The sequence below is a fragment of the Dryobates pubescens genome, chromosome 9, assembly GCF_014839835.1.
Source record: "Dryobates pubescens isolate bDryPub1 chromosome 9, bDryPub1.pri, whole genome shotgun sequence".
Taxonomy (NCBI): domain Eukaryota; kingdom Metazoa; phylum Chordata; class Aves; order Piciformes; family Picidae; genus Dryobates; species Dryobates pubescens.
Window position 1 is genome coordinate 35028309 of NC_071620.1, and position 25161 is coordinate 35053469.

Sequence of the window (25161 nt, forward strand, 5' to 3'; positions counted from 1 at the left end):
TTCTCAATGCTTACCTATTTCTAAAGCATGGCTGTCAAGAGGACAGCACCAGATTCTCTTCAGTGGTGCCTAGTGAGAGGACAAAGGGCAACAGTCAAGAACTGGAACTCAGGGAAGTTCCATCTGAATATGAGGAAAACCTCCTTCCTGTGAAGGTGACAGAGCACTGAACAGCCTGTCCAGAGAGGTTGTGGAGGATCCTTCTCTGGAAAATTTCAAACCCTACCTGAATGTGTTCCTGTGCAACCTGCTTTGGCTGAACCTGCTTTAACAGAGCGGTTGGACTAAACGATCCCCAGAGGTCCCTTCCAACCCCTACCCTTTTGTGATTCTGTGACGCCCCATAACCATGGCCCACCAGCTGCTCTCCCTTGGGGGAAGAGATGGGGGCGGATCTCTCATGCCCGGCGGCGCAGGGGGATATGCCCCGAAACCGACCGGCCAGGCGGACCGGAAACCCTCTTGCGGAGTGATAATTGCCGCGGGGACCACCTTTCCGTGGCCCGCTTTTCCCCCTCACCCGGTCACACCGGGCAGTCTCCACGGCGAGGCGAGCGAGGCGACGCCCGCCAGCTGCCAGAGGGCGCCCCGCAGCCTCGCGCCTCCCGCTGGTGCCGGGGCGGGGCCAGCTCGGGCGGTGGCCAATGGCTCGACGGGGGCGGGGCGGGCGGTGCAGGAACCGCCGGGAGGTGACAGCCAGGCCCCGCTCCCCCCACGACGAGCGGGCGCTCGCGGCGAAGATGGCAGAAGGGTGCTGAGCTTCGCGCCGCCGCCCCTTTCCATCTCCCCCATCCTCCCCAATCTCCTCCGCAACCCGCACTTGTTGGCCGCCTCCGCCGGAGGAGAGCGGGTTATCCCTGCCCACCCCGCGTCCCTGAAGGGAGGGCAGCGCCGGCGCCTCCGCGGAGGCGTGTGTGATGGTGCGGGCATGGCGGGGCAGCCGGCGGCCGCGACACTGCTGAGGCGGGGGGCGGCTGGTCCCGGCCCCGGCGGCGGCAGCAGCAGCAGCCACAGCCAGTGGGGGCTGCCTCTCTCTCCCGCCAACCAGGCGGCCGCCTCCTCCCGCCCCGGCTGGCGCTGAGGGAAGGAGGGAGCGTCTCGCCGTGCCGTGCCGCCTCGCCCCCCACCGCCGCCATGCTACCCGGGGTGGGGGTGTTCGGCACCGGCCTGACGGCGCGGGTGATCGTGCCGCTGCTGAAGGCGGAGGGCTTCGCCGTGAAGGCGCTGTGGGGCCGCACGCCCGAGGAGGCGGAGGAGCTCGCCAAGGAGATGAGCGTCCCCTTCTATACCAGCCGCATCGACGAGGTGCTGCTGCACCAGGACGTCGACTTGGTCTGCGTCAACTTACCGCCGCCGCTCACCCGGCAGGTCGCCGTCAAGACCCTGGGTGAGTGGGGACGGCCGCGGGGGCGATCTCCGGGGCTTGGGCTTTGCCTCACGCTGAATGAAATGAAACCCCGCCTCAGCGCGGAGTTTCTCCTTTGCTTCCCTCTCCATTCTCCGTGTATTTAGATGGAGGAGGGCTGGCTGAGCCGTGGGTGCCCAGCGTTCCTCGCTGTGGCAAGGCCAAGCGCCAGCGGGATGGCTGGGATGGCGCTGCGGCAGCTCGGTGTGACATCTCGCAGTCCTGATCCCCCGTGTTCCCCGCCGGCGTGGTCCCAGGCAGTAGGTACCCGCCCCTCCGGGCAAGCTCGGGCAAGCCTGGACAGGAGGAGCTTGACACCCACGCAGCAGGAGGAGGGAGCAGGTGTCATCCGCGTCGCAGTCAGAAGGAGAAAGTCACAATAAAAGAGAAATTATCCTGCCAGTATTTGGCCGGCGGTTCCCCTATGCGCCTGGCAGGGGAGCGGGTTGCTGGATATCGCTCCCGCTTTAGGGGCACCCACGCTGGGGAACTCTGGGGGATGCCGGCTCTGAACCCAGCCTCGGATCCCCAGCTGTAAACCAAAGAGGAAGGCAGGAAGCGGTGACAGCGGAGGAAACGTTTTTACACCCCAGGCTTCATTAAGATCACGTACAAAGGGAAGGAGGGACTGAAGTAGGCACGCACTGTTGTCGGTTTCTGTGGTTTCAGTCGTGCAAAACTGGGCCGCATCTCCCCTCCCCTTGTTTGAGTCTTAAGTCTGGACTTTGCTTTTCCAGCTTTATGATCGCTGGTCCTTAAATACTTGTTTTCTGGTGACTATACTGGGAATATATTGGGAAAATACTCAGGACTAAGGAAGCCCTAATTTATCCCTACAAATAGAGGTGGGAAAGGTTAAAAGTGAGACGAAAATGCTGTGAGTCATGGTTGTTGCAGATCCTGTCGAGGTTAACGAGTCAGGGTGGCTTGTTTGGCTGTGGGGCTGCAGCGGTGTAGGCTGATGGCGATCACTTTCAGCCTTATAAATGCATGTGGAATGTCCTAGTTGCATTGCTGCTAGCGTGCTCATTAGTATTAGTTACCATTCAAACACTGGTTTTAAAATGAAGCAGTTAAGGGACATAAGGCAGTACCTGAATATCCTTAAGTGCAGCATAGGCATTTGTCTGGAAGCCTCACTTAGTGTGGGTTTTTGTACTTGGAAACGTGTTTCAGAGCGTTTAATATGATCCTGACTTGTTCCTCGAGATAGGCTTGTACCAGAAGCCTGCTGGCCAGAATGATGTGTGAACGGATTTACAATGTAGAAATACACATACCCCATAAACCAGCTATGAAAAGCAGTATCAAGGTAACAAGGTTTCACGTTTGACCCACATTAATTTGACGACAATTGTGTCACTTTCCTGTGACTCTTTCCTGCAGGTGTTGCTCACGGAAGTGCTCTAAGAGGTAGAATCCCATGAGGTTTCAGGCGGACACAAGGCATCTGGTACAAGAGAAAAATTGTGAAGTAATAAGGGCAATTAGTGTGGTTTTTTCTTACTTTTTTTTTTTCTGGAGGACTTAAAATACTGTCATGTTTTGTCTCCTGAATATTTGCAGCTGAAGAAGAAAAAAATCTGCTCCTAGATACGTGCTGAATTGATGAATTATGCTGACAATTGATGTAGCTGGGATGTTACTGACAACTTGCTGATGCAATGTGCTAGTAACAGCCTGGAAGTGACAAAAAGGTGTTTTCTCTCTATTTGTTCTCTACCATTCTCAGTTCATGTCTAATTAATTTGGTATCCTCCCATTCCTCAAAAGTTGTTATTTATATGTTGCAGGGGTAGTCAGATGTGTGTGACAGGGCATGGAAAAGTCATTAAGAAGGGATTAAACATGTTACATGGTGATAACGTGTATCATGTGATAATTTGGTTTTACAGTGGATTCTTAAATAGTTATGTAGAGAGTATCTCTTGGACTGTAACCTTTCCTGCAGTTACTTCAGAGTTAAATGTTTGTTTGGCTATTGATCTTGGGTTTGGGGGGGGGATTTTTTTGTTCTTCTTTGACTTTTATCAACAATAAAAGTTTTTACATGTTCATACAGTTACAAAGAAGGGCTAGGGCAGCAGTTCCTGAACTGCGGAGCGGAATACCACCCTGTCGGCAACTTCTTCTGGTCCCGCTTTTGCTTCATTGCTTGGGGACTGCTGTGCTCTAGAGTGATTATTTTGCTTTAATCACTGAATTTTCTGTTTCAAGGGTAGGAGTGCAATTGCAGTTCATCAAGTGCAGAGTTCAAAAGCCTCTGATAAGTAGGGCAATGTTGTATAGATTGAGAAAAGCAGAAGCTGGGGAAAAATTCCTTACTATGACAAGGAAAGCATACAGGGGTCTCTTTTTTTTTTTAACTTGATTTTGTGGGGGTTTTTACTTTTTTTAAAATGTTTTTTTTCCCCCCAATGTGCAGTGGCTTCTGGTAGGACATAGGGGATGCCAGAAGTTCTAGTCTTAGGTGGCGTGCCTCAAGAATAGTGTGGCCAGTAGGAGCAGGGAAGTCATTGTGCCCCTGTACTCAGCACTGGTTAGGCCACACCTTGAGTCCTGTGTCCAGTTCTGGGCTTCTCAGTTTCAGAAGGACATTGAGACTCTTGAACGTGTCCAGAGAAGGGCAACAAGGCTGGGGAGAGGCCTCGAGCACAAGCCCTATGAGGAGAGGCTGAGGGAGCTGGGATTGTTTAGCCTGGAGAAGAGGAGGCTCAGGGGAGACCTTACTGCTCTCTACAACTACCTGAAGGGTGGTTGTAGACAGGAGGGTGCTGGTCTCTTCTCCCAGGCAACCAGCACCAGAACAAGAGGACACAGTCTCAAGTTTAGGCTTGCGGTGAGGAGAAAGTTCTTCACAGGGAGAGTTGTTCGCCATTGGAATGGGCTGCCCAGGGAGGTGGTGGAGTCACCATCCCTGGAGGTGTTCAAGAGGGGATTGGATGTGGCACTTGGTGCCATGGTTTAGTCATGAGGCCTGTGGTAACAGGTTGGACTTGATGATCTTTGAGGTCTTTTCCAACCTTGGTGATTCTGTGGGGGTTTCAAGAGGTTTTATGAGGTCTAAACATGATGCCCTGCATTGCAGCACAAAAGGTTGAGAAAGACATGAGTTACTTGTTAATACATCCACCTGGCTTCCGTATGAGTGGTGACATATCTGGCCTGGGAAGAGACAGGACAAGCTTTTCTTTTGCACTTGTATTTTATTTTAAATTGTCTTGTTGCCCAAAGCTGTGTTTTCATTTGCAGAGTATTCGTTATTAAAAGCATGGGGAAGCAGTCTGTGGTGTTTCCATCACCCATTTAGAGTATTTACACACTGCCTGGTGTGTTTGTGATGTGGAGTCTGGAGGTGAAGGTAGGGTGAAACAGGTGTCTCTGCAGCTATGTTTAACTCGGACCATGCGAAGTGGAAAGTCTTTGCTTTCACTGATGCATCTGACGTGTCAATGCAGTGAAAATGTTTTGGCACGGCACCCCACCAACCGTTATTAAAACATGAATGTGCGAATACATGCCCTGGCTGAGGAAGTCCTCAAACTGTGGCTTCCTGGAAGCTGGTGGAGGGAGAAAATGGGAGAAAGATAGCTTTAAACTTGCCCCGTTAACTTTTCCTCTAGGCCTCTGTTGTCTCTGTCAGAAATAGGATCCTGAGCTGGGTCTGACTCTGGCATTTTTTTGGGGGGCTCGACCAATGTTGGGCAAGTCTCCGGAACAGACCGAGTTCATGAGAGAACTGAGGCTGCTTTGGCTGATGACCAAAAGCAGAAATAATCCCTGTGGTGTTTTATGTGAAATACTCTGATGGCTTCTGTTACTTCTGTGTGAAAGGAATCAAATCCCTTGTTTGCTTGTTCAAAATGGGGCTGATTGACCCTTTCTCTTTCCTGCCTCTGGTCTATTGTGTTCTCTTAGAAACTCTTTTGTTTATCACTGTACTCATTCTCTGTAGTGTAATGCTCAACCAACATCCTGACTGACATGCTGCTTGGTGGTCAAGAAAGATCAATGGCTGAGTGTTTAGGTAAGCATAGAAAATGGTCCTAGTATTGAGTAAGGGTGTTCTCCCTTCTCACTGGGCTGTAAAGTTTGGCATGTTTGCTGGAAGTGGTCTTTTCTCCTGCCTGCTTGCATTGGCAGCACAGTTGTATCCCAAGCTTGATGAGGCATGTGTTTACATTCAGGAATAAAATATGTCACCAGACTGTCTGTCTTCAGCATCAGAAGAGCTGCTGTTAAAGACAATGTGATGTGACCCTCCACCTAGTTCAAAACTGTCAAAATGTGACTTCATGGTGCTCTTTGTTCAAATATGACATTCATCAGATCCTGACTGAAAGGGTTGCCCAGCATGGCTAAATAGCTGCTGTGTCAGGTGAAGTGATGTAGTGCTGGTGGCACTGAGAAGTCCTTGATGCCATTTCAAGTTGAAGGGTATGGCACAGACATTTCCATGTGACTGGTTCTGTTGGTCCTTGAGTCAACTCAACTCCTACTAAAGCGATCCTGTTCCTGAGGTTGACCTAAGTGTTTCTAGGAAGCAAACATTTTGCTTTTGGGAAGAATCAAGTACTAGGTGTTTCTAAAGCATGTCTCTGGAGATGTTACCCTTAATTCTTTTTGCAGTGTTTTCTCGTACTCTTTCATCCTGAGTTAAGGACAGGAACACTGAGCTGTGTGCTGAATATCCATTGTCTATGTTTGCAGCCATGTCTGCATATTACTACGTTTTAAAATGTTTATATCATAGTAGTGCATGGTAGGAGTCCATTTTGCCTGGAGACTATACATAGAGTATGACTTTCCCAGCCCTCCAGAAGTTGTTCCTCTTAAGAAACACTTAAATTTGTTTGCTGACTGGTGCTTCTTTTATACTTGATTGTGGTCATGAAGGAGCATCTTTATTTAGAGAGGAACATAAATAGCATTGCTTGGATCCTTACCTTCCCACCCCTTCCCAGGAAGCACTGGCATCACAGAGGCATGCAGTACAGCCCTGTTGTCTAGAATATAATGCTGAGAACTCCTTGTTAAAGCACTGGCAATGTTATCACTGGATCTATCTCTGAACTGCTGCAGTGAAGTAATTCACAGATCTGATGCAAACTCTAATTTCTGTATTCCTCTGCACCTGTACAAATCAGGCAGAGATTACAGGGTTGTAACAATGGATAGAACTTAGTCCAGAGTTTAAGTGGTCAAGACCTTTTGGGATGAGATGCTCTATTAAGGGAAAACATTATCATGATTATTTATTATTAATAGCAATGTACTATCTGTCCTGCAATATGGAGTTTAAATTTGACCTAATAGCAGTGACTTTCAGCAGATCATGCTCCTGTACTTGAAAGGCAAATGACTTTGCAGCATATTAAATGTGGATTATGGTCGTCTTATTGCAAAAGAAAAGGTCAGATGAAGTGCTGTCTATCTTTAATTGGCAGAGCCAGCAAAGGCTGTGATGCTTTTTTTGCACATATGAGAAGGTCAGCTCAAAGAGTCTGCTGGCCATTGCCTACAAGTCTTCTTCCTGCTTGAGTGATGTAGGCGAACCACAGAAACTGGCACCTAGCTCTTTCTGTCAACCTTTTTTCTCACATTAATGCAGACCTTTAATTACAGTGTTACTCCTATAAAACTCCTACAGAGATGCTGTGGGACTGGACTTCCAGACAGTTAAGGTTAAAAAGCACTGTTCAGGTAGTGCTGAAATTTGAAAAAACAGGCGAGCCTTTCCCTTCTGTTGTTTCTTTTCTGGCCTTCAAATCAAGGATGTGTTCTAATTTTTCCCAAATGTCTTCTGTCTGAAAATAACCACCACTTCTGTTGTAGTGGTAGGGTAGGCCAGGAGCTCAGTATGGACCAAACTTGGGATGCTGTGGCTCTTAGCTCATGCCATGATGGCAGCATTCAAATTTGCTTGGACTAAGGAACAGCCGGTTATGATCGAAGTGGCTGCATTAAATTGTGTTAAGCATGAAGATCACTGCTGTGGTTCCATATTCAAGCAGGGTCAGTTTGTGTTGTCCCAGTTTCCTCTGCTGTTCTAAAATGGAGTGCCTGGCCTTGGCTGCAAAGACAAGCTTTTCTGTTGTTGTCCCTGGATAAGGGACACTGTGCCCTGTATGTGAGTTGGCTGAAACAAATGCATGCCCAAACACTCATCTGCCAAACTTCTTCCAGTGATTCAGATGGCAAAATGTGCTGAAGCATGGACATCCTCCTTCCACGTGCTCTGCTGTCAGGGGCTTAGGCCTTCATCACACAATCAGCAGGAGTGTTGCTGAGCTGCACCGATGTTTGATCTTTCAGCACTGTTAGGCAGAGCCATAGCCAGCATGGTGGTACTTCAATGAGAAAGCTGACTTCCTTTGAATACACAAGTCAAAGGTGCTTCTGTCTTCCTCTTTTTTTAGCCTTTATATGGGGAAGTCCTTATCACCTTTATCTATTTCACTGCACTTTGAACACTATTCTTCTTGTCCTGTTGTGGTCTTACATTGATGTTTGCTGTGGTGGCAAATACAGCTGTTTTTCTGAGGTACTTGAAACACTCAGCTGTTCAAAGACTAGTGCATACCAGTGCTACTTCCAGTACAGGTCCTCCCAAGGCATCCTTGTAATTTTTAACAGTGATGAACTAGCATTAGCCATGCCATAATGTCTTGATTTGGTGTTGAAAATGGATGGAGGTAAGTAGCTCCCTTAGGCATGACTTCTGGCATGGCTGAAGAAGATAACTGGGAAAGGGCTGAAAATAATAGAATAATTTCCCGTGATCAAAGCAGGCATTACTGCTAAAGGTGTAGGCTTGCATGTCTGGCCTTGTGACTATGGTAGAGAAGATGGCCTTTTCTATTTCTGTTGCTGGCACAGTTGGTAGAGTAGATGCCACATAGACAGCATCTTGTGCACCATTATTAAAATGGCATAACTGTGCCATGGATGCTCTTGCACAAACAAAATATGTGGCATGGCTTCTATGAGAGGATGAGAGAAGGGCCTTTCATATAGATCCTGTGTCAGGAGGATGGAGCCAGACTGTTCTCAGTGATGTCCAGTGGCAGGACAAGGGACAGTGAGCACAAACTGGAGCATGGGAAGTTCCATGTGACCATAAGGAAAAAATTCTTCATTTGAGGGTGTCAGGGCACTGGAGTAGGCTGCCCAGAGAAGTTGTGAAGTCTTCATCTCTGGTGGCCTCCAAAACCTGGCTAGATGTGTGATCCTGTTCTAGCAGGGGTATTGGACTAGACGATCGTCACAGGTCCCCTCCAACTCCTACCATTCTGTGATTCTGTGTGGTTCTGTGAAAGATGTCTTTATACCGTTAGAGCTGTGCCCAGGCTAGGTGTTGCTATTTAACTTCTGGAGTAAATTGTCGCCTCCCTATAACATGGGAAACAGGAGGAAACGTATCTCTCATTATTGCTCTTCTTTCCTGCACAGCTTTGTGCCTTCATTTTGACAAGCAGTTGCCACTGTGACACCTGCTGTGGTACTGAGCTGTCTGATCCCCCTTCAACGTACTCTCCCTATGTGACTTTCTGTGTTGTTGCTGTGTTTTGAGGACTTGTGTTGATGGGTGCTTGATGCCGTCGGTAAAGGAAGGACTTGCATTCTGTTTCAAATTTTAGAAGAATATTAAATAACACAGGAATTAAGGAAGAATGTGTAGATAAATGTGGAGAAAGAAAATACATTGGGCAAATAAAATCACTAGATTTTCAAACCTCACACTGTTGCCCCCTTTCTTTCTTTCTTATTTTTTTTTCCCCTTAGGGCCCTTTTATGCCTGAGACTGGCATTACATGACAGACAGATTTTCTCTATGACTCCAGACATTGGTAGTTGAGCACAACTGCTGAAGGAGGCATGGTAAAAGCTCTGCTAATATGCTAAATATGTCCTTTTCTTTGTATGTGCAGGGGATTGTTTTGCTCGTTTAGCAACAGTGGTGGCAAAGCACCGAGGGTGAGACTGGAGTTAAATTTCCAGAACAGCCCACATTGGTGTTTTTCACAGGCCACTGCAATGCAACAACACCCTTCACTGTTAGTTTCACTTTGTCACAGTGTTATCTGGAGTTGCTATGAATTGTTCTGGTTTCCTCAAATCAGCAAAGCAGAAGTATTTACCCTGCTGCTTTTTGTTTATTATTCATATAATAAACTCCCGCCTCGCAAGTGTGAGCTGTCAAAGTCAGGGACTCAACTGACAAGGTTCGTGTGCGTGCAGGTAACAAAACCACACTGCTTACAAAGAATTATTTTAGGTCTTAACTCCTGATTTAAACAAATTGATTTTAGTGGCAATGTAATTAAGAGGAACAAACCCTTGTGTAGGTTCCCAAAATTTATTTAAGGTCTGGTCCACACATGGATTTTTCCTACCAGTATATTTATGACTGCAAGCGGTATGATTGCTTTAATGTAATTGCCTCATTGCCATTAGAAGTCCAGCTGGTGTGACTCCTGGCGTGGACACTTCTGGCAGAATTATGGCAACTGTACTTGGTATATGTTATTCCTGTTTCTATGCAGGCATAAATTGTCAGTTTGGAGAATCTAGCTGGTATAAAATGTGCCTGTGGTACTGGTGTAGTCCGTCTCTGTATGTATTGGAGCTGCACTCTTCCTAAAGGTGGTTAATGTAGTCCTCTAGGTGATTTGTTGTGGATGCTAAGAAGAACGCTGTTTGCTTTTGGATCACTGAGTTTGGAGACCTCTGAGCAAAAGTCCCCAAACAGACTAAGGAGTTTTTCTGTGTATGTGTTCAGGATGTGGCTATGCTAAAAATGTGGCGATGAAGGGCAGAGGATACCAGGTCTTGCTCCACCATGCTGATCACCAAGGTCAGACAAGACTTGTGTGCCTGGCAAGTGTAAGTGTGGTTATCCTTGATCACTGCAGCTGTCTCTTACAGCTGTGCTTCCAGATGGTGGAACTAGCCTGCAGGATAGCATAAACACCAGATCTTACTAATACACAGATCTGACCCTCAGGATAGCAGGAAGTTTAGGGAATTGTGGAGGCTGAGAGTTTACCCCACTCATCTCCTTATAATAGCATCATTCATTTTTAGCCCATCCAGTGCCAATGAGGAAAACTACTATTTACCAGGTTTAACTAAGTATGAGCATGAGGAAGAGCACAGAAGATGAGAACATGGTGTGAGGAACTTGGTTGGTACTAGTATATGAATAAATACTGATTTAACACAGGGACTAGGTTACTTTTGTCATTTGCTACTGTGCTAGAATTTAATCTCAGAATGAAAACTGGTACCTTCGATTCCATTGCAGCAGCAGTCACAGCTTTGGTGAAGCAGATGGAGGTGAAAAAAAGGTAGCAACTTCATTTTGCATTCTGGTATTTCCATGGCTTTTATCAGCAATAAAGACACTTGTTTTGGCACTTCTTTGCAGCGAATGTTTGGCAGTCTTCAGGTCTTCCATCTTGCCATTTTTATTTTTTTTTGGCCAGGAAATGCCCAGAAGGGAAGTCATGGTTGAATTAAATACTGCCTCAGGAGTACAGGGCTTCACATGATACAGAGTGCTTTTCACAATCCAAACAGAGTCAAGCGAGGAGAGGGAATTCTACAGCAGCAGCTGCCCTTGTTGAGCTGGAGTGATACTGCTTAAAAATGTGAAACTGAAGGCTAGCCTGAGCACTCAGAATGATTCCTCTTGGTGTCCAGACATTTGCCTTATGTATAATTCCATGTATTTATAAAAGAAAAAAAAAATCCAACCAACAAAAACATAAACCCCACATGAAGGTGGAAAATATATAAATAAAAAATTCCTGGAAATCCCTCCCCTTCCTTCATTTCCTCAGCCTATAAAAGACAATGTGGCTGTTTCGATTTCTTGTGGGGATAGGATAGGGGAGAGAGAATAGGTTGGAGAACATCTGAAAATGTTGCAGCCAGGCTTGTTGCCCCTTAAAATACATTCCAAAAATGTGCCTGAAAGACTCATGCAAATGTTCAGATTCTGATCTTGCTTGCTCCACTGTAAATGCAAGTTCTACTGGATCAAAGGAAATAGTTGAAATTTATGATGATGTTACTGAGAACGTGTTGTGTCCCCCAAAAAAACCAACTTGCTGTGCAGCAGGGAGAGAGTAGCCTGGCCTTGCAGATCTGTGTCCCTGTGACAAAGGCATCTCTGTCAGTTTAGGAAATGATTGGTGGGAGTCTTGGGACACGGTTCTGCTAACGTCTGCTTACTTCAGTAGTGTCCTTGAAGACAAAATCCGTGGTTCCTTACAGGGAATATTTGTCAGGCACAATAATTCACCCAAGCAGGAATTTGCTTGCACACTGCTTTTGTACCAATCCATCAAAAAACCTCCAAAGATGCAGCTATTTCAGTGCAATTCCATATCTCAGTGTATTTGTGCTCCTATAAAGTGTTACAGCAGCATGTCTGCAGGAATAAAAAATCAGATGGAAAAACACTTGGAGCGGGGTGCTTAGAAATGTTAACCATAGCCTATGACTACATGAGCTTGACAGAGCTTGCAGAACTCTATTCTGTGACTTGCTGCTTGAAAGAACTTGACAGTTTAGTGTTGTGGAAGATGCTTTGTGGTTAAGCAATACAAGATGCTCTGATAAAGACTTGTTTCTTAAGCAGAGTGCTGAGCAGCACTCCCTGAGACTAGTTTGTGGACACATCCAAGTCCATGGGAAAGTGTCCTGAATTTGGATCCATGGCTGACAGGCAAAACTCATTATTCACATTCCTAAAGAATTCTGCTTAAAAATTTGTGTCACGAGGTAGTCAGTTGGTGTCTTTGATAAAGTGGTCAAAGTACATTTTGATATGGTCTCCAAGATTATCAGCACAGCTTGAGAGAGTCATGGACCTGAAGTGTAATTCTGGCTATGTTTTTTACTGGACTTCACCATTTATAGCCACTGGGGAAAAAATACTTTGTATCATATGCTTAAAATGAGGAAAGTCTGTGTTCAGAAGCCATCTCAATTCTCATAAATGCTGGTCTGTTTGCTTGTGAGATTGGATGCTAGCTACCAGACTTGGTTTTGCCTTTTATTATAGTGCTGATGTGCAGCTCTTCATATAAATTTAGTTGTGTAGTCACTGTGGTTGTCATTGTTAGACAATATGGATTTATTCACGTACGTGAATGTGATCCTTCACAAGGCCTGGTGTGGACAGATGTCTCAGCAGCTGCTGAGACCACACCTGCTGCCATCTGTGTGCAGAAAGACCTGACCCCTTACGTGTCAGGTGGGGACAAAATTGTTGCATTATACCCTTGGTGTGCCTTTGACAAGACTCCTGTCATCTCTAAGCAAGAGTGGCAGGATGAGAAGTTGACCAAGGATTTCTGACCTGAACTTTCATTCTCTGTAATGCAGATCATGTGTTTTAATTAGATGGCATTTATGTGCCTTCTTGAAGCTATTTTCACCTTTCAGAATTCCCAGAAGGACAGATGAGGGATGGGGAAGCACAGAGAGATTTAAGAGACTTTGCTGAAGTTTGTGTGAGAAACAGGTGACAAGGACAAAAGCTGGGTTCTCTGATGTCTGCTCTTCTCTTTCACTGCTGTGGCTGAATGCTGTTCAGTGGATGGTGATCATGATAAATGCATTTGAGCTGCTGAAAGTGGACTAATCCTGGTCATCTGGTTGGGACTTTTCCCTGGATGGTTGTGCAGGTGTAAAACCAGCACAGGAGTCAAAAAACAGGGACAATGCAGGGAAACCTCAGCCCCAGTTGAAAATAAGCTTTTTGGCTCTCTTATTGGTGTCCTTTTTTTAATGTGTACATGGCAGCTTGTGAAGGAACTGCAAGAACTGTTAAGAGGAACTCCCTTTTCCTGGGAAGACTCATGGCTGGGATAGAGTGATCCATGGCTATGTTGAGTTTGGGGATTGTATATGGTGCTGAATATTTTGTGGCTTGTTAATGGTAGTAATCATCTTCCCAGCACTGGAGCTTTATTTAACAGATGCTACAAAACCCTTTATTAAGCCAGCTTACTATAAGCAGTGATGGCTCAGCAGCTGGGAGACTTGTGTATTTATTATTAATGAAGTTTGGAGTTTCTCTTTAGTATATGTTATGGTCCTCTGCACACTAGGAAACCCTTTAGCAAATGAGCAGGACTTTTCTGGGCTGACTGGAGCAACTGCCTTTTTTAGAAGACAGACAGCAGCATACTCATAAATAATGCTGACTGCATGTACAACCTTGAGCATCAGCTTAAACCAATGTGAGCAAGTTCAGATTTGCAGCTATTGTTAAGAAATGCTCAAACAAAGATACTTAATTTCAGGTCTGGATGTTTTTTTCAGCTCTGTAGAGTGTTGCTTAGGGTTTCCTGCATCAGGCAGAATCATTGTGGGTGACAGAGCACTGCAACAGGCTGACAAAAGAGGTTGTGGATTCTCCTCTGGAGAGATTAAAACCCCACCTAGATGCAGACCTGTGCAACCTGCTGTAGGTGACCCTGCTTTAGCAGGAACTTAAACTAGGTAATCTCCAGAGGTCCCTTCTAACCCCCAGCATTCTGAGATTCTATGGTCTGAGAGGCTTGGATGACTGTGAGTAGAGTGCTGATGGTTGTTGGAGTGGTCTTGTACCATCTCAGCATAATTAAGCTTACAGGGAATTCTTGCAAGATGGAATTGCACTGTATGGAGCCATGTGCAGCGTTGTTTCCTTTCTGGCTATGTGTGCCCTTCAGTGCCTTTCACCAAGTTAGTAAATATGCAAAGTATTTGAAAACATTTCCTTCACTTGATGCTCAAAATAAAATCCTGGGGTGATGCTCTAACTGCTGAATCAGATTTTGACAAATCATTAAAGGTTCCCTTGAAGAGTCTTACATGTAATGTAACAGGTGTGGTATTAATTGGCTGTGTAAGCCCCCCAGTGTCTGACAGAGAAGTGGATTTTGGGACTTTTGCTCTCACATCTCCTTTCACTGAGGACCCATCAAAGAATTAACAGTACAGGAGATACATCTGCTCTAACTTTAATAGCCTAAAAGTATAAGAAACTGCCTTTCTTTTTACTCCTAAAGAATATGTCTTTTACTAAGGCACTGACAGGGCATGGCTTTAGCCCTCTTTTTGAGAGGACTGTGTTTGCAGAGTTTCCTAGCAGGTAGGACACATGCCAATAAAGTTTCCTACTTGCAAGCTTCACTTTTGTACCACAGCTCTAGACCAGGGCATGAATGGATATTTCTAGGCTTTTGTAATGACCTGTCTAGTCTCAGTATGCTAGCCTAAATTCCATGTGGATTGTGTGGTGCTTACAGCTGGGAACTCTTGAGTGTAGGAACCAAGCAGATCATATGGAGTATACTCTTGTGATTATAATGAATGTAAACATATGTATATATTCTTCTTCTGTGTATCAAAAATTCCTAGAGCAAACATTGAATGGGCTTGTGCTGTAGCTTATGAAGCTGCCACAACTGCTAATGCAGGAAAAACATAGTATCACATTCTTCAAGTTCTGCCAGCAATAAAACTATATTAATTTCCAGTTGAGTGTTGTTCACAGGATGTGTATACATAGAACTTACATAGAATAAACCAGGTTGGAAGAGACCTTCAAGATCACCGCGTCCAACCCATCAACCAATCCAACACCACCCAAACAACTAACCCACGGCACCAAGCACCCCATCAAGTCTTCTCCTGAAAACCTCCAGTGGTGGCGACTCCACCACCTCCCCAGGCAGCCCATTCCAATGGGCAATCACTCTTTCTGTATAGAACTTTTTCCTAACATCTGAACCTCCCCTGGCACAGCCTGAGACTGTGTCCTCTTGTTCTGGTACTGGCCGCCTGGGAGAAGAGACCAACATCCGTCTGTCTACAACCTCCCTTCAGGTAGTTGTAGAGAGTAATAAGGTCACCCCTGAGTCTCCTCTTCTCCAGGCTAAGCAACCCCAGCTCCCTCAGCCTCTCCTCGTAGGGCTTATGTTCCAAACCCCTCACCAACTTTGTTGCTCTTCTCTGGACTCGCTCCAGCAAGTCAACCTCCTTCCTAAACTGAGGGGCCCAGAACTGGACACAGTACTCGAGGTGTGGCCTAACCAGTGCAGTGTACAGGGGCAGAATGACCTCCCTGCTCCTGCTGGCCACACTGTTCCTGATGCAGGCCAGGATGCCATTGGCCCTCTTAGCTGCCTGGGCACACTGCAGGCTCATGTTCAGTCTACCGTCAACCAGCACCCCCAGGTCCCTCTCAGCCTGACTGCTCTCCAGCCACTCTGGGCTTGCCTGGCACTGTAAAGCCTGTTAGGGCCTGAAACTTATATTAGGGAAATTAAAAGCGTGGGTAGTTGTGCTACTTCAGTTTGCTCACAGCAAATGGTGGGTTTAGTTTCTTGGGAAAAATATTTGAAAAATAAGTAATTATATGGGCACAGAGAAATAAGTAAAAAAATTAGCTTCAGGCTAAGACAGACTCTGTAACTCTGACTGGAGATCTGTGTACCACAAGCCTCTGATCTGATTTAATGCTTCTTTGCTGTCCCAGTCTCTAAACCTGTAATTACAAGACTATGAGTGATGGATTGATATGGACAGTAGTTGGGACATTAATTACAATACCACGGATGATGTGGGGAACAATATGCCTTACGTGCTCTATTTAAAGGAACTGGGGAATAATTCATTCAAAATGCCATGAGTTGTCAGTCTTGTGTTTGTTTCTTCTGCTTTGGAATGTTCAAACATCTGTAAACTGCTTCATGGGATGCAAGATAATGGAAATCTGGAGCCCTAAGTCAAAACAAGATATTTATAGTTAAATGTTCATTTTAGTAGGATTAAAGTACTTAGAACTGGCCTGTTGCTTTACCAGAAAAAAAGAACCTGTGTGGAGTAATCTGAGATTTACCTCTGGTTTTCCTAGAATTCAGGAAGTTAATCTTTTGTGTTCAGGTGGGTATCTCCCTGTATACTCACACAACTCAGGACTCTTTCTCACAAGAACAGAGATGCAGTTGGGTTGTCTTCATTCCTCGTTGGGATTACATTGCACAGAGGTGGTACAGGGGAAGACTGCTTTTTGGCAGCTGGGGACAGGAGTCCATGTGTCTCTGTTTTTACGTTTCACAGATCCTATAGGCCATAACACAGCAGTGAAAATCCTTTTTCTCCTGCACTTTTTCACATCTCCCATGAGAAGTTTTACTGTGGCAGAAAAATTCGATGCTGTTGATAGCTGCAGGTGTTAGAAACCATTAATTTGAAGCACATCAACAGTGGTGAGTGATCAGAAGCAGTGCCAGGTTGCACTACCCTTCCAGTAAGTGAGATGTTGTTTGCATTAGGGGAGGAGGAGGGAGGTGGGAAATCTTTTCAGTTCTCTCCTCGGCTGTCTTGCACACTGCAGTCCTTGTGGACTGCCTCAGTAGAGCAGTGGGTTGAGTGGGCAGGACAGGATCCCTAAGCAGTTTGTCCCTCTCTCTGTTGATAAAAGCCATAGAATAGATGCAGTTGTCCTATGGGCAGTCAAGTTTGTTGACTTTTACTTGATAGGAAACACCCAGGAAAACTGAAGCAAATTTGCTTTCTAGCTCAAGTGCTAGAAGATCCACAGCCCTAAAGAACTCTCTCTCTCTCTTGCTTTTTTTCTCTCTCTCTAAGATTTTTGGTCATTGAAAATCTTTCAAGTTTGGCTCACAGCAGTTTGGTCATTATTGGGATTGTGTCAGGGCTCCCAGGAGAGACTCTAAATAAACATTCCTGAAACCTAAAGACTTGAAAGCCTTCTGGTTTACTACTGGCAGAAAGTCATCTGTTTGAAGTTGCTTTCTGTCTAGCAGTTATTGTTTTGTCCAAAACTCCCAAAGAAACTGGTTTTCTGCTGCACACAGGACTACAAGAAATGGAAAGCCAAACCCATTTGCTTGCATTGTCTTGACACTTCCGTGAGACTGAATAAAGTGGCTGATGCCTTGCTGCCAGATTTCCTCTCGGAGCAGTTTTTATGGTTAAGCTGTAAATACTAGAACAGGATAAAGAGGGTGGAATTTGTGATGGGAATATGTAGTGGGCCATACCCATGTCATGCTGCCACTGCCACCTGCTCAGCAACAAACTGTAGTCACATCAGAGAAACTCTCATTGATTTCTGAGTGGCTGATTTTCTTATATTTGGTGGCTTGCTTACTTTTGGCTTGTTGGCCTCATTTGGAAACAGCAACAAAGAAGGAGACCTATGAGGGAGGGAGTAGCATGGCTTGTTGAGTAGTTGAAGCCCTGGATTTAGGGGTAGAAATCACCTAAGTGTGTCCCCCTTTGCAAGAGTCAGACGCTTGCTGCAGGTTCTCTGTAACAGTGATGTGGTAAGCCATGCCCAGCTTTGTAGAAAGGCTGGTGTTGCAGGAATGTAGCATTCTTTGGTATTTCTTGTCTATGAAAACACACATTTGAAAATACCAGATAACATTTGCCTGAAAGAGGAGGATGTGTTTCAGTGAAATGATAAGAGAGGAGGGGCTGCTCTCAGGGGCCTGAGCATGAGACGCCTCCCTTATTAGAAAAATAGATGAATACAGAAAGTGGAAAAGCACTCGTGATGCTGACAAATTTGGCCAGGAGAGGGGATGGGAGAGAGCCAACACAAGGAGGGAGTCAGTGTTCAATGCAGCATGCTCTGCTGCTGTGACTGGGCTTGCAAAAAACAGAAGAGGGAAGAGGGTGTAGCTGGGTGGTTGTGGCTGTGACTCTCGGAACTCTGCCCATGGCTGGCAAGAGGGAGAGCAGGCAGTGTTCCCCATCTCCCTCCTGCTGCCAGGCTGTAGGCTGCATACCCAGAAAGGACTGGGCAGCAGTCATCCCCAGGATGTGCTGTGGGGGCTGCTGTGGTCATGGAGGGGTTACTGGCAGTGAGATGCAGCTGAGAGAAGATAGAGCTGAGGCAGGACGTGGAGTAAGGTTTGCATGGCACTGGGAAAGGGTGAATTGTGAGGGATGCTGGGTTAGGGGGAAGATTACATTGACTTCAGTAGGAGCTGTTACATTTCCAGGTCTAAGATGCAGTGAATTGATGAATTGTTCTTGGAAGTGAAAGTGCTAACCATGCACTTTAGTGGAAAAGGTTAAACAAGCATTTTGCCTTTACTGGCTTTTCAGGCTAGCTTGAACTTCCCAGAGAAAGATGCTGTCAAGGCAGTCTCCCTGTGGAGATGAACTTCACAGATCAAGACTCTTGAGAGGAGAAAGAAAGTAACCTGCCTGGCATCATTGACTCCCCCACTGAGTTACCAAGAAGCATTCTGGTCAGGCAGAAAATGCTTTGGGCACCAAATGCAGCAGAGTACTTAATACTTTGCTGTAGTGGTGAAGTATAGAAAATTAGCCTTCCTTTAGAAGAACAAGGAGACATGGAGAAGTTGAGCATAGCTATGGGGTTTTGTTCATAAAACAGAGGTGATGAATAGCTGTTTCAGCATCAGTAAGTTGAGACAGTTGATAAGAGCCTTTTTTTTAGTAACTTTTGTGCCACACAAAGTAAGGTCTGTTTAAAGTGACCTGTGATGTGTCTGCATGAGGCATAGCCTCATGTACTTTCAAGAATGAGAGCTGTTGTCTTACCAAGGTGGTTGCTGAAGGAGTTGACAGGAAGCTGGTGTCACCTAGGCTGAATTCAAGCTGTGTGCATAAAATGGATAGTGTGTTTAAATCTGGTCTTTGGTGCTTTTGGTTTGTTGTTTGTTTGTTTTTTTTTGGAAGGAGGGGTGGGTAGGAGGGAGGGCTTTCAGGTCAGTATTTCTCCCCTGCTCTGGGAATGCTATAGCGCTGGTCAGAGCTTGCTCTTGATTGCTACATTCAGCTCCGTCAGGACTCTGCCATCTGACTTGTTTTCCTGATGCAACTCATCTCCTCTTAATGAAGATAGGTATGTATTAGCCTGACCTGCTCTCTGATGCTGTCTGATTTGGCAGTGGTTCACTGCAGTGTATTTCAGTTGTGCAGCATTATTGTTAGGTGGCACAAACTTCTTTGTTGTCATGTTTGAGTGGGATTAAATTCCCCACTGATGATGTTAATAGCATTCCTACTTTAGGATTTCCCATGCCTTTATTGAGACATGGGATGAACTTTCCTAGTGCAGTACCTGGGCACACTCCTGGCATCCCCAGGAGTACCCAGCCAGTGGTCTGTAGGCAACAAACTGCATGTGAGTGTCTGTGGCTCTGCCAGGCCCAGATGGAGAAGGATGGCAAACTAAGCAATGCTTTTATCTGCTCAGCATTGCTACTTCTGGATCAGGCAAGACTTAAGGTGATTCTTTGGGGAAGGAGAAGGGAGGAAGAAGGATGTTTAGGTCCTAATGAATTCTTCTTGAAAGTCTTGCTTATTATCAGTCTCCAGAGTGGGAATGCATGACAGGAGTCTTCTGCTTTCTGTTTTCCTGTGGCAGTACTTATGCTTTGTGAATTTGGCTTCAACAGAAATGCAGCTGTGAAGATGAGTGATGCTTCATCTTAAGGGTTAAAGGTACAGTCCATCAGTGTTACTCAATCTGAGGTCTGTGAGATAAGTCTGCAGATGCATACCTTCCTCTAAGGGAGGCAAGGAATCTACAAACAGGAGAAATTGGTACTTCAGGCTCAGTATTGATATGGTTGCAAATGACACAAATACAGGATCAAGATAAAAGAAATCTCTTCTATTTGGGTTTTTCCCCCTCCAGATAAGCTTGGTGGTCCTTGGATTAAAAATTGTTGAACAATTTGCTTGTAAGTTATAGGTAATTGTTGCCCATCTCATGCCTGGTTCACAGCCCATGCTGGCACATTTCTGAACACTGGGCTTGAAACAGAGAGCCAAGGGAGCTGCCATCGTGACTTGCTTGATTTGGCCCAGTGAACAGCTTAGCCTTTTCCTAACATGGCTATGTCTAGGATTTGCATAACTTTGTGTAGTTAAGCTATGTTTTTCTTCTCCTGGTTTCTTCTTATGCAAGTTTTTCTCATGTGAAATATTTTGGATTAGATGCAATTTACAAGGAGGAGTTAACATTATATTTCAAGGTTTGCTTCTGCTATTGCATTGGCTTAATGACATCATATCCCCTGGGGTCAAACCCCTGGGCTAAGAGCCAGTATTTTAAAAGATTTTTTTTTTTAAATCCTGGGTGGAGGAACATTTTGTAATTTTACCCTCTGTGAGTCTGCCCTCTCAATCTTGCACTGCTTCTTCATTATTTCAGATTCCCTCTCCACAACATGGAAGACAAGGCTGGTTTAGCCCTTAGTGTGGTGCTTTTGTGCTTAACTACCTGCTTTGGAGGCATTGATGATACTACATGCAGCTCAGTCTCCTCCTGACTCATTTCAGAATTGCTGGTACATTCCTGTATGCTGTTAAGCCATCTTTGAACCTGTTTCACAGCAGTATACACGAGGAGTAAATCTACAGAAGTCAGTCAAGTAGTACCAGTGTGAAACTGGAGTGACCAGAAAATCCTCTTTCCTTTCTTCCAGATTACATATGGCTGAGAGGAGGGAAAGCCTCAAGTGAGCAGAGAGAATTTTGAAAGCAGTTACTACATTTGCCTACCAAATAGACTGGCCAAGTATACTGAAAATAATGTCAGAGACCACAAGCTGATGTGAAGTGAGTCCCTGGAGCTGCATAAAAGGATAGTGCATTATTCATGAGCTAGCTGAGCTTTTGCCCTCCTCCAGCAGACTAGGATATGAAGAAATGTGCTTGCTTGCTTCACCTGGTTGACTGGCCCTCTGGGAGGGGTCTACCCTTTGCAGAGTAGAGTGGAGAGAAGACTGCTGCTGTAATTGGACTGATTTGCATTGTGACTTGTGAGCAATTACAGGATGCCCATATGAATTCATGTTGATGCTGTGTTTGGCAGGCAGTAGTCAATAGGGATCAAAAGTTTGAGGGATGCAAAAGCAGTGCAAAAAGGAAAGACTGCCTAGGAACAAACGTACCTGTGCACTGACCCTGTGGGCTCAAACACCTCTCATTCTTGTGCTCCTGTATTGAAGAAAACAAAAAAACCTGCATTGAAGAAAACAACTAATGGTGTTTTTCATTAGAAGGTGTTGGTTGTGGCCCCTTTCAGTTTATTTCTGAATCATAACCTTGTACAAGGCATACCTCACCCAGCAGGAATTCAACAAATCCAATAACAGGCTTATGATGCTGAATCTGGTGTGAGATGTTTCAGCTCAGCTGGCCTTAACCTGGCCCGAGAGCAGAGGGCTGTTCTTATTCATACTGACAGCTATGACACTCACATGGAATGTGTGTGTGTAAGAACTGAATGCTGTGCATGGATTCTTCTTGCCATAAAATGCAAGCATTTTGTTACAAGGGAGTTAAGAAGACCTAGAAATGCAGACTTGGAGGAGTTGAGGTGGCCACAAAAAAAATACTGGTTGGTGGCCATTACCATTTCCTATATGGTGTGTTTTTCATTGCTGTGAGCTCCAGTCCTGACTACTTCCTTGGTAGCTGCCCTTCTGATTTTAATCCAGTGTCAATGATAAAGTTAGGGTTTTTTCTTCCTTTTCCATCCTCCACTGCTAACTTCAGTTTAGGCACTGAGACTACAACAGTTGTAATGTTAATGTACCATGAGTGAAACCTACTAAAAATACGATGATCAATCAGAGAGCAGATTAATGCTGTCACTGGAATGTATTCTACCAAGTTTTATTAGTGTTACATGTGTAGTGGTGGATATTTAGCTGGCATGTTTTATGTTTTCAGGCCCAGGACTGCCATTTTTTGTAGGAATCGTGGTCCATTACCAAAAAAAAGAGCGTTCAGAGAGCTAGCATAATCATGGCATACTGGAAGAACTGGTAATATTACATCTTTGCAATAAGGTGCTGTGGATTCATCATGGAAAAAAACCCACACCATTGGGGTTTAGATTTGTCTCTGATAGACAAGCTCTTACTGTGCCTTATGTTCATAGCCATTAGAGACAGAACTGTTGAGGTCACCTAGGTAATCTCCTGCACAGAGCAGTTTTTCCTACTGCATATTTTTATGATGTATATACTATGAAATACTTTCCCTGGTGAAGATTCCACCATCTTCCTCAGAAGGCTGTAGTTCAGATTTGAGTACAAAGATACCTCTTCCAGAAAAGACCCCAATGTTTTTAATTCAGTCACATTATTTCCATGCACCTCCAACTTTTAATACCTTAACGAGTTTCCATCAATCCATTATGTCACATTCTTTGGGTTTGCATCTTCTTCTGTTACAGGTTTATACATTAGTGTCAACTATTTTTTTCAGAGTGATTGCTGTAATTATTTGTTTGCTAATTGCTTGTATCATATTCTGAACTGCTTTCAGATATCTTTACAATGCATTGGAGGGTTAGACCATTGGGGTAGGAAAGCTTGGAGTTGGATAATTCCCCCCCCAATTTGGTTTCCAATTTAAAAAACTCCCACTATGTTACCTGCCTTTTGGCCTTCCTATTGAATCTTACCCATAAACACTTAACCTGTCATCTCCAAGTTGTAGACATTCATATCCCTCCCTCACAGAGGGCCACATCACTGCCTTGTCTTCCTCACCTGTCTTCTCTGACAAGTTGGTAGCTATGGTTTGCAGCACTCCAGTCAAGGGAGCTGTCTCACCATGTTTCTGTGATCGCAGTTGTATCATAATTTTCTTGATGCATGGCCTCCAGTTCCTCCTGCTTGTTGTTCATGCTTTGTACATTGATATAGATACACTTCAGCTGTGCTAATGGTCCTGCCACCTACTTGGCACCAGAAGCCCCGATTCCTTCCAGATGGTTCACAGGTGCTTCAACAGTTACCAGCCTATCAATGTCTGCCTTGACTGCTGCATGGATTATCATCCCCCATCTCCACTGGGATGGCCAACTGCAAGACCTTATTGCCATGCTGTCCTACAGGTGCTGACATGCTGCTCCCAAGCTTCTTTCTAGCAACCCAGTTCCATCCTCTGAGTCTAAAGACCTTTCAGTGAGCCCTGCTAGCTCTTGCCTCAGGATCCTTTTCCTACTTTTGAGGTGTTTCCCATTCGTTGTTAGCAGGCTTTGTGTCTTTTAAAGCAGCCCATGGTAAGAAAAAAACAAAAAACCCACTAAAATTCTGCTGGTGGCACCAGCCTCTGAGCATGTGTATTAACACATGCCACTGAAGGGACTGAGGAAAACAATCCTTCAACCAATTGCTTCAGTGCCCTAAAATCCATGTAATCACTTTTGGCCTTCTGGCCACAGCCTCATCACTGCCAACCTGCAGTACCAGTGGGTAATAATGAGAGAACCATACCAAACCAGAGACTTTCCTGGTGATGTCTCTGACCCGAGCCCCAGGGGAAGCAGCAGACTGACCTGGAGGGTGGATCTGGCTGGTCTATGTGGCCCTCTGTTCCTCTCAAAGTAATCCCTTAAGTTGTGGAGCCTCTGTTAGGTGCCTTTACCCCAAGGTGCAACTCCACCAATGTATGTCTTTCTCACACTCCCTGATACTCCTTAACCTTTCCAATTGCTCTATAAACACTGGGCTGAGAAGATCGTTCACCTGGTCAGGCACTCCCCATCGCAGGAACCTGCATGGCCACATGTTTCTGCGGGAGCTCCGTGTGGGTCCCCATATTCCTTCTGGCAATTGCTTTCAGCTGAGTGGCACCCATGGCCCACTCCTCCGCGTGGAGGGCAACAGTCACTAGCTGAGCCTGCCTCTCACACCAGGAGAGGGGACCAGTTACTTTCAACTGAACTTCAGTCTTGTACTGGCAGGGCTCTCCACACCCTACCCGCGCGTCTTTCATCACAAACTGAATGACCTGAGTGACGCCCGCTGGCTGCCTGTTCGCTGCCGGAGAGCTGCTTCTGCGACGGGAGGGTGTGGTGCTCCCAGCCAGGGACCGTCGGTGCCTTGCCGCCGCCGCACTTCGCTCTGCCGCCGGGGGTGCTGGCTCCGCTCGCGCCGCCTCAGGAGCCCGCCCACAGGCTTGCCCCTCGCAGCGCAGCGCAGCGCAGCCCAGCCGCTTTTGCTGGCTTAATAAACCCCCGAACACACCAAACCCCAAAAAGCCTTTTCCTCACCCATTTTGCCTCAAATCCCTTCCCCAGTGAGGGTTTGCCCGCGCTGGAGCTGGTCTCCTGGGTAAGTGACCTTTGGCGCGTTGACGCAGCGTTGGTGCTGGCTCCACCGGCGAGCTGCCGGCCCCCAGCACAGGCCGGCTGCTTTCCCGGCTTCAAAAAGCCCTGCAGTAGAGCTCCCTAGTGGCCCTTTCTCGCTGCGATTCCCCTTTCCCAGTGCAGACTTCACCTGCGTTGAAGCTGGTCTCTCTGGCGAGTGGTCGCAGCCCATTTTCTGGTGTGTGGTCGAAGCGCATCAGGGGATGTAAACCGTTAAAAGCCTGCAAAGACGATGTTGAACCTGTCAGCAGTCGCCATGGCAGAGCTGGATGGATCAGAGAGAAGCAGGGCAAGAAAACTGTAATGTGTTCTCTGAGACTTTTTGGAATGACTGTGCTGTGAAGGGGTTTTGTTTTTCACTCCATACTATTACAAGCAGTCTGCAGGATGCGATGTGCTTTCACATTGCAGTGTATGAAGACAAGCTACATGGTGCTGCTGGATCTGGCATGGTGGTTGGTCACAGCCATGTCAGACGCAGCTCTTTGGTGAGCAGCTCAGTCTATTCACTGCAAGCCTGCCAGCAGCAAGTAGGTGACCTTCCATCAGTATTTGAGAGCTGGCAGAA

General features: G+C 45.9%; 2 protein-coding genes across 2 annotated transcripts in view; both read left to right on the forward strand.

The window, feature by feature from the left end:
• The window catches only part of CAP2 (cyclase associated actin cytoskeleton regulatory protein 2), a 307559-nt gene that overhangs the window by 206863 nt on the left and 75535 nt on the right, over positions 1-25161 (forward strand). The window lies entirely within an intron of this gene.
• GFOD1 (glucose-fructose oxidoreductase domain containing 1) overlaps positions 696-25161 on the forward strand; it is a 78590-nt gene continuing 54124 nt past the window's right edge. The window contains exon 1 of the mRNA XM_009898084.2: positions 696-1387. Coding sequence (XP_009896386.2) covers positions 1135-1387 — 253 coding nt within the window. The 5' untranslated portion in view covers positions 696-1134. The remainder of the gene's footprint in view (positions 1388-25161) is intronic.